The following is a 9,376-nucleotide window of genomic DNA, read 5'->3' as shown; positions in this document are numbered from 1 at the left end:
CTGTTCCCCATGAATTCACTTTCCTTCTCCACCCTGGACAGAAGGGGAGTGGCCAGGGGAGGTGTTACAGGTGACCAGTTAGCATAGGTGGACTGGACTGGGTGTGGGGGAGGCAGTAGCTATAGACGCAGAGGTGGGAGCACTTAAGGTCCCCCTCTGGAGAGGGCTGGACTCCACAGATACCTTGAAGGCCACTTTGACTCCTCCCCACCCCCCCAGTGACTGGGGCGGGGGGGAACCTGGGTAGAATGCAGGCAGGGATGGGGCAAGGCAGCCAGGCCTGATGGGTGGTGGGGTTTAAGGCTTGGCTGTGTCCAAGGTCCAGATGAGGTGGGGGTAGCTGGTGGTACCATCTCCACCAGCTGCCATCTCCCAGGTGCAGGGGCAGGGGCTGAGGTGGCCTTTCCCAGAACTCATTGCCTGCATTGGGCACTGCCTCCACCATGTGGCCTGGTAAAGCCTGGTTCTTCTGTAGGCCTTGTTCCACACTGAAGGGTCTCTTGGAACCCCTCTCCTGCTGATATCTGGGGTTTCAAATGGGGTACAGTGGAGCTGCTTAGGGCTGGCTGAGCTGACAGGACCATGGTGGCCTTCCCCTTTTAGAGTCCACAGGAGGTGCTCATCTTTCCAGGCCCTTGTGCCTGCTGCTGCCCATGGGTCCCAGGCTGGGCCTCAGGTGGCTGCCTTCTTGCTCACACACACTAGGCAGCTAACAAGAACCCTGAGTGCTCCAAGAAGGGAGTTCTGTACTAGTAATGCTGGCAGTGCCTTCCAGACACACATTTACAATCTCACACTTCATTTTTCTTGGACGACATCTCAGTGCCTTTAAACATGTCATCACTTTGCGCCCCCCACGCCATGCCTTACACTTCCCGGGTGTGGGGCCAGGCCTTCAGGTGAAGGCACTGTAGGCTGTGCCTGCTGTGGTAGGGAGGGCAGGGTGCCCCCAGGCCTGCAGCCTGGGTGGGCTGGAGCTCTCCCTCTTGTGCTAGCCTGTTGGTGAGGTGACCAAGTGGGCAAGGGAGAGCCCCCTCCCACAGGAGGGTCTCTGGAGTGAGGAATGACGGGCTGTCACAACCATGGAGAGGCAAAGCCATGGCAGGGCTTCCACAACATGACATTGCAGCTTAGAAAGAGCCACAGCTCCCTGGAGGTTGATGGGTCTCAGATGGGGAGACAGGCCCAGAGAGAGAGAGTGATTTGCCCAGACCCCATCTACTTCCTGCCCACCTCCCACCCAGTCATGCACCGGAAGCTCCCCAGGAGGATAAGGCATGCTCACCTGGATGGCCTTCCTGGAGAGGCAGGAACTGAATGGTGTCCTGCTCCAGGACCACTGAGAAGTGCATTTTCCACCCCCTTGCTTTGCCCCTCAGCACTGTCTAGAGACAGGTCTCCAAGGACTGAGGGCACTGGGCCGAAGGCAGGTTCTCCATGTTCAGATGCTGATAGGGAGCTAAACTCTGCCCCACTGACCCAGTCTCGGGGCCCTCACAAAGGCTGCCAACATTGTGTGGGCATCCAGTGCAGCTCAGCGGGACTCAGAGCCATGCTCTCCTCCCCTGTGTGGCTGCAGACAGGGAAAATCCCTAGCCCAGGAGGCTTGTAAAGATTCTCCTTGATGTCATACCCCCTCCTGTATCTGCTAATATATCTGTTTTAATTTAGATTTGGGGTCTCAGTGTGACACGATTTGCTTCAAAAGTGGCTCCATCTCCTCTCCTTTCTGCCTCTACCAACTCCAGGCTTTCCCCTCGTCCCCTGGAGCCCCTTCTTCCAGTCTCCCCCTATACAGAGGCTCTGAGAAGAGGGTCGCCAGAGGATCAGCAGTGACTATAACCTTAGCCTCTACCTCATCTTCGATTTAAGGATGGGGAGACAGAGGTCCCAAAAGCTTGAGCTCCTCGGCTGGGGTCTGAGCTGGCCAGGTAGCCCCATTCCCAGGCCAACAGACCAGGGAGCAGCGCCTCCAACCCCACCCCTCGCTTCCTGAGCGGTCAGGTTTCGCCAAGGGCGCGGACATCACCTGCTGTCCGGCTCCCTTTTCTCCAAACTTCCCGGGGAGCGGACCTACTCAATTCAGCTCCGGCTTGACACCGGGTCCCCAGCAGCCCCAACCCCCGGTGTCCCGGCCTCGAGCTCCACCCCAGGCCCACTCCGGCCCACCCTACCACCGCCGCAGCCCCGAGTTCTCCCCACAGCTCCCCCGACGTTCCCACCCCTTGCTCGCCCGCCGCCCGCCGCCCGCCGCCCGCCGCCCGCCGCCCGCCGCCCGCCGCCCAGCCAGTGCTCGCTCCACCCCACCCTCACCCCCGTCTCCACCCGGGCCGCCTACGCTCCGCCCCGGCTCCGCCTCCATGGCCGCATGGGAGCGCGTCTTCTCCCTCGGCCCTCTGCGCGCTCCCGCCCATCCCGCCGGTCCCGAAGTCCCACCGCCCCTCGCACGCCTCCCCTCCGCGAGCGCCGGGTGCGCTCCGAGGCCCGCGGGGCCGGCAGGCGGTGCGGCGGGCGGGCTGGCTCGGGTTTCGGCCCGCCCCCGGCGCCGGCGTGATCCCTCCCCGGGCGGGGCGGGCCGGGCCCAGCTGGCGGCCCCGCCCCCGGCCTGGCGCTCCGGGCGCTATAAGAGGGCGGCGGCCGCGGGGCGCCCTGCGCGGGGCCAGGAGCGCGATGGTCAGCCGCCGTGGCGCGGCAAGATGCTGGATGGGCCCCTGCTGGCGCGCTGGCTGGCCGTGGCCTTCGCGCTGACGCTGTTGCTGGCCGCGCTGCGCCCCTCGGCCGCCTACTTCGGGTAGGTGCCTGGCGGCCCGGAGGGCGGGCGGGCGGGCAGGCCCGGGGCGGGGGCGGGGGCGGCGCGGGGCTCGCGACCAGGTGCGCGGGGCTCGGCTGGCGGGGGCTGCCGGGTTGCCTGGAGCTGTTTGTTTGCGGTGCGCGCGTCGCTGGGTCCGCGAGTCCGTGTCCCCGCTGCGCGGCGTGGGGACAGGGGCCCGAGTACCTGACGGGCTGGCGTGAGGCTGCTGTCCTCCGTGACTCCGGAGTCGTCGTTGCCGCGGCCGCAGCCGAGCGCTGGGCTCCCTGGAGCTCGGGGACCAAGGTGTGGTCCCGGCTCCCTTAGGCCGCTGAGTTCTTGCCAAACGACTGGAACCTCCCAGCCCCTGCCCACCCACCCCCTTTGCAGCTTCCCCCTCCTTTCTCTCCTCGAGAAGTTAATTTAACAACAACAAAAAAATACGTACAAAATCCAGATGTTCCTTGTACTGAGCCCCAAAGGAAAAAAAAATAACTCCAAGCCGGAGGAATTTATTTTTCTTGCGCTTTGCTTCTGACGCTCCCTTGCCCCGGCTCGCGGGAGTGCGTCTGTGGGACCCGGCCGGAGCGCAGGGCCCAGCGGGGCCGTGAACGCTGTCCCGCGCCGTCTTGGGGGTCGCTGCGCTGTGCGCTTCTCCGCAGCAGCAGTGCGCATGGTTTCCGCGCGTCCCTCTCCGCTGTTTCTTCCTGCCCCTCCTCACTCCTCGCTCCCAGATCTGGGATATCCAACCCAGCGACCTTTGGGGACCCTCGCTGCGATACGCATATGGGCACACTTAAGTTTGGGGTGGCATCATTAGGGCAGCCCTCCGGCTCTTCTCCGCCTCCTCACTCTCCCCCCACCCCCACACCGACCCTGAAGCTATGGCCCATTCTCTCGGCCTGGCACCTGTCCGAGGTGCCCTTCCCTTTGGCTGCTCCCCGCTGCCACCCTCCGCCCTTCACCCTTCACCTGTTCCCTAGCCCCTGGCCCCCGCGCCGGCAGGCGGTGGCCTGGCCGGCAGAGGGCCCTGTTGGTCCAGAAATGTGGCACCGCCAGGGCGGGGAGAGGCCGACTGGGCGAGGAGCCCTGCAGGTGTATCCTGTTCTCAAAGAAAATAAAATATTTTCATGGGAAACTTTTCCTTTGTGTCCCCCGCTCCCCCCCTCTCCTTCTGTTCCTTTCTCCTGGGTTGTCTTTCGGGGTCAGCTCCGTGTCTTACCTGGAGCCCCCACCCCAAGGCCCTCTCCTGGATGCCTTTGGGTCTGGCCCTGTCTGGGGCCCAGGCTGTGTGGAGGCTGGCACACCCCTGCGCGCCATCTGTGCAGCCTTCACCTCGCCCTCATGGGCAGAGGGAGGGTCAGAGGATGGCCGTCTGGCCGCAGGTCCACGGGTGAGTCACACTGGCCTGTCAGCCAGCTGTGCCTTCTTGCTGTCCTGGCCCAGCCACAGGTCTGTTCCCCAGGCTCCAGACACACCCGGGACTTGTCTGCTCTGGGTTGTCTGCACCAGCTGTGCTTTGCCTAGACTCTGCTGCTGCCCACTCCTCCTGGGGAAGATCAGTCAGGGGGAGGTTAGGGTCTTGGCTCCCAGCTGCCCCCTCCCTCCCCCCCCCCCCCCAGCATCCCTCTTTCCGATTTCCCTGCACTCTGCATCTGAGGAAGCCTTTGAGCTGTTCGTGTGTATGTTTTAGCTCCCTCTCAGAGAAAAGTCCTGGTGGGCATGTGGCATGTGGGGAAGGCTTGGCACCCCATGGCTCTTCCAGCCAGCCGACTTTGCCCTGCTTTTTGCTCCAGGAAGGGCCAGGCTTGGGAGGAGGAGAGGGGGCAACATACAGTTTGCTTTATGCTACTGTGTATGGAGGCTCTGCCTCTTTGGCCCACGGTGACCTGTTGGGCTGGGGTTCTAGGGTCCTTTCTCCTGGCCCAGCAAAGGGGCAGAAGCCAGAGGGAGAGGGAGGAGGAGATGGCCCAAGGGAGGCAGGGTCTGTCTGGATCCAGGGGGCCTCTCAATGCGCTGCACAGGGCAGAGGGAGCAGGAGGAAGGACCTGATCCAGGCCCGCTTATCCCTTCCCCCTCTCCGAAATCTCTGCCTGGCACCGAGGCTCACAGTCAGGGCAGCTCCAGTTACAGCCCAGAAACCCAGAGAGGCTGGCCTGGGGGAGGGTCACGTGGGTGGTGGGAGTCCTCCCTGCCCCCTCCTTGAGGCTGCAACCCAACCCATGAGCTGCTGCCCTGCTCCTGCTGCCCTCCTCTGGCCTCTGGCCACTAGGCAGGACCTTCCAGGCCGCCCACTGGCTCTCCTCTCAGGCCTGGCTCTTCTTCTCTGGCATGATTAGCAGGTGGCATTTCCATCTGGTTCTCCAGGGGCTTTGGAGGTGCCTGTGCTGGGGGGCCTAGACCCCTTGGCCAGATGCCCTCTTGGAAAGACGGGGGAGCCTGGCCCCCAGAAGGAGGGTTGCCCTGAGTCTCTTGGTGAATTGGGGATACACACTCATGGACCTGGGTGGGCTGGAAGCTTTGGGCTGCATTGGGGTGGAGGGCACCAGCACCTGGCCCCTTTCTTGGCCTTATCCTCAGGTGTGCGGTGAAACCTGTTCAGGAAGGGACACTCCAGACCCCAGGTCAAAGGCCCTTCTACTTCCTGAGCGGGCAGCCAGGGGCCGAGTCTGGGGCTTATTGGGAAATGTGTGTGGCTCCTAGGCACCTTGCTGCCTGTTTCTTAGAGATCCTGATGCATGCTTAGGCAGCCCTCAAAGAGACCCCTGGGGGATTGCTAGACCTGCATCACAGTGCTTCCCCAGGTGCGTGGAGGCCTATGGCTTCTAACTTGGTTATTCTTCAAAAGAAGTAGGGAGGGGTGGCATGAGCCCCGAGGCTGTCTCATAGTTTTGGTGCCCCACCCCACATTCTGCAGGAAGCATTTATAGGCTGGCTTGGAAAGGTGGGGCCCTCCTGTGAGGTCTGCAGGCTGGTCCCACCTCTGTGGTCCAGGCTGCCTGGAGGCCTGCATGGAGGAGGCAGCACCAGGCGTGGCACTGAGGACTCCCCCAGCCAGGGTGGGCATTGGCATGTGAGGGGTATTGGAGCAGGTCTGAAAGGCAGCTAAGGCTCTCTGGGGGCCAACTGGGTGTGAGGCTCTTTTTGTTATTGAAATGTAACTCATATCCTGTAAATTTACCCTGTTATAGCAGTTCAGTGGTTTTTAGTTCATCCACAAGGCTATGCAGCCAGCACTCTATCTAATTCCAGAATATTTTCATCATCCCAGAAACCTCATATCCCACCGCCCCACCCCCAGCCCTGGCAACCACTAATCCACTTTCTGTCTCTGGATTTGCCTATTCTGGATGTTTCATAGAAATGGAATCATACGATATGTGGCCTTTTGTGTCTGGCTTGTTTCACTGAGCATATCATTTTCAATATTCATCCATGTTATAGTGTGTGTTAGTGCTTTGTTCCTTTTTGTGACTGAAAATATTCCACTGGATGGACACATGCAGTTTTTCTCCATCTGTTCAGTTGATATTGGGACTGTTCCCACCTTTTGGCTATTGTGGGCAATGCTGCTGTGAACATTGTGTACAAGTTTTTTTGTGGACGTATGTTTTTAATTCTTCTGGGTATACACTACAGTGGAATTGTTGGGTCACATGATAATTCCATATTTAATATTTTGAAGAACCACCAAACTGTTTTTCACAGTGGGGGCACCGTGTCACATTCCCACCTGCAGTGAACAAAGCCTCCAGTTTCCTCACATCCTCATCAATGATTGTTATTCTCTGGTTTTATAATTTTTAATTATTTTTATTCTAGCCATCCTGGTGGGTGTGACTGCTTTCTTGCTGTGGTTTTTATTTGCACATCCCTGGTGAGGAGTTCATGGGCTTATTGGACATCTATGTGTCTTCTTTGGAGAAATGTCTGTTCCGTTCCTTTGCCCAATTTTTGGTTGAGTTTCTCTTTTTGTTGTTGAGTTGTAAGAGTACTTTATATATTCAGGATCTTTCTTGGACTGAGGAGAACCTGCTTTCTTGACCCATGACAGCACGCCATCTGGCCCCTGTACACAGAGGCTGCCTTCAGAGGTCTTCCTAGCTCAGTTCCCAGCCCTGACTGCGTGGGGAGCCAGGATGCAGGTGATTGTCGGGCTACTAGAGTGGTCTGGGGGCCTGGTAGGGGCCCTGGCTGAGGAGGTTGCCCCAGCACTACTCTGAGGTGGCACTCTAGAGGGGCTGCTATCATGGGGGCTGTGTATGCAAGGTCAGGAAGGTGAGGACTCTCTCTGCTTCTCTGTGCACCGAGCCTAGGGCCCAACTGGAGGGTCCATGTGGCTGCATGCCTGCTGGCTTCTCAGAGGTGGGGTACTGAGCTGGTCCCTGGAGGGGAGAGGGAGGGCAGTTTCTGGGGACCAGAGGAGCAAACCTGGTATAGAATGATGAAGCTGCATGATGGGCCTGTGAGGGCGTGAGGAGCAAGATAGGGTGCTGCCAAGAAAATGGGACAGCTCCAGTGGGGCAGAGGGGGCTGTATGTGGGGCTGAGGCTTACCTGTGGGTGACCAGGGAAGGACTGGCAGTAAGGGAGGTAACTCCATGGCTGGGGGACAGGAGTGGTGGTGCCTGGAGCTGACCAGTCAGGAGTTTGGAAGATAGTCAGGAAGGTGCTGTCCATGGAGACGCACCTCAGGACAACTGTGCCTGGATCCAGGGTTTGGGGGAGAGGCCATGGAGAGCAGAGCACTCAGGGAGGGGTATCAGGACAGAGTAGTTTTGCACCAGGAGCAGGGGGAGGGGAGGACCCATGAGAATGACTTTATCACCATGTCTAGGACTACCAAGGGGCCACAGAGAGACTGTTGAGGCCCCTTGGATGTGGTCCTGTGGGTGAGACCTCCAAAAGTCATGCAAGGGGTATATAGGGCGGGGCTTCTGGCTGGGGGGTGGATACACTCAGGTCAAGGGAGGATGGAGGGTGGTGTGTGGAGGGACCTGGTTTCCAGCCTTCAAAGGAGCAGGGATTCTGCCAGTACCCATGGCCCAGGGACCCCGAAGCCATTAGAGGGACTGTCTCCCAGGTGGGTCTGGGCAGGAGTGGGGAGACAGGTGGAAGGAGCAGGCAGACAGACTGAGGAGATGCTTTGGGGGCACCAGCCACTTCCTGCATCTATGGTCTCCAATGTTTGTCCTCCTTCCTCCCTTCTCCCAGCCAGTCTGCTCTGGGGGGCCACCCTGCCCTGATCCCCAGTTTGCCCTGATCCTCTTCCACAGTCCCTGGGGGACTCTGCCCTGGCCCCCCAATACAGAGAGCAGATAGAGGCAGGTGAGAGCACGGGGCCAGGATGGGACTCTGGGCTGGGGCCTCGTGACGGGTGGTGCTGTGTGCAGGCCTTGTGCTGGGGCCTGAGGTGAGGAGGAAGCCACGGCCACCTGGCTCCCTCAGCTGTGTGAGCAGACGTCCTGCCACAGCCGGTGGCCATCTGGATTGGGGGTGGTTGGACAGCTGGTCTAATCTTGCTCCTGTCCTTGCCACTGTGGCCCTGGACCTAACTCCAGTGCTTTGGGCACCAGAGTTTGGGGGAAAGGCAATGGAGAGCAGAGCGCTCTGAGGGGTCCATCTGGAGGGTCCATGTGGCCACATGCCTGGTGTCAAGAGAGTAGTTTTGCATCAGGAGCAGGGGCAGAGGGAGCGGGGAGGGGGAAGGGAGAGGAGTACCCATGAGAAGGACCTTATCACCATGTCTAGGACTACCAAGGGGCCACAGGGAGACTGTTGAGACCCCTTGGATGTGGCCCTGTGGGTGAGACCTCCAAAAGTCAGGCAAGGGGTATAGGGCGGGGCTTCTGGCTGGCGGGGGCCGGGGGCACACTCAGGTCAAGGGAGGATGGAGGGTGGTGTGTGGAGGGACCTGGTTTCCAGCCTTCAAAGGAGGGGGGATTCTGCCAGTACCCATGGCCCAGGGACCCCGAGGCCATCAGAGGGACTGAGGTCTCCCAGGTGGGTCGACTCCAGGGTGGCCCTAGCCAAGGGCGCTGCCTGCCGCCTGCCCAGGGGCTCTCGATGTCGAGGACAATAGGAGAAGTGTGTGGGTAGGTTTTCTCCTGGGAAAGAATCTGCACACACGATTCCTCCCCGTGGGCTGTGGGCCCTGGACTCAGGAGGAGTGATGAGCTGATAAGGGCCTGGCTCGGATCACCTGGTCGCAGAAAAATGACACCTGTCAGGGGCCAGAACTGGGCCCTCTTAATCCTGGCCTGGGAGCACTACCAGCTCCCTTTGTGTATTGTCCCTGCAGGTGGCGGGTACCCCTGTGGTACCTACCCCTCTCACTGTGCTGGGGGTGGGGGTTGGGGAGGGGGGCTTTAGGAGGAGGCACAGTTGTCTGGGGAAGTGGGTAAGGCCAGGCCCCACTTGGAGACAAGCCTCTGGGTTGGCCTCAGCTGTCACCTTTTCTAGGAAACCAGAGGACAGCCCAGTGGCATCATTCTTTACTGTAACCGGAGCTAACGTTTGAGGAGGCCAGGAGGGTCCCTCATGGAGTCTCCTCCAAATGTGCTCCACTGGAGGCCTGTGGGGGTCCCTT

At 60.2% G+C, this 9,376-nt stretch overlaps 1 protein-coding gene across 3 annotated transcripts in view; it reads left to right on the top strand.

Moving 5' to 3' along the window:
• WNT9A (Wnt family member 9A) overlaps positions 1–9,376 on the top strand; it is a 79,795-nt gene that overhangs the window by 42,882 nt on the left and 27,537 nt on the right. The window contains exon 1 of one of the 3 annotated variants that reach the window (XM_080674767.1): positions 2,615–2,791. The exons of the other annotated variants lie outside the window; for them this stretch is intronic. Within the exon in view, the coding sequence (XP_080530893.1) occupies positions 2,697–2,791 (95 nt within the window). The 5' untranslated portion in view covers positions 2,615–2,696. Of the gene's footprint in view, positions 1–2,614; positions 2,792–9,376 lie in introns of those variants that run through there. 3 annotated transcript variants of the gene reach the window in all.

Source organism: Plecotus auritus, assembly GCF_963455305.1.
Source record: "Plecotus auritus genome assembly, chromosome: 6".
Classification (NCBI taxonomy): Eukaryota; Metazoa; Chordata; class Mammalia; order Chiroptera; family Vespertilionidae; genus Plecotus; species Plecotus auritus.
This window is presented reverse-complemented; position numbering and strand designations above follow the sequence as displayed.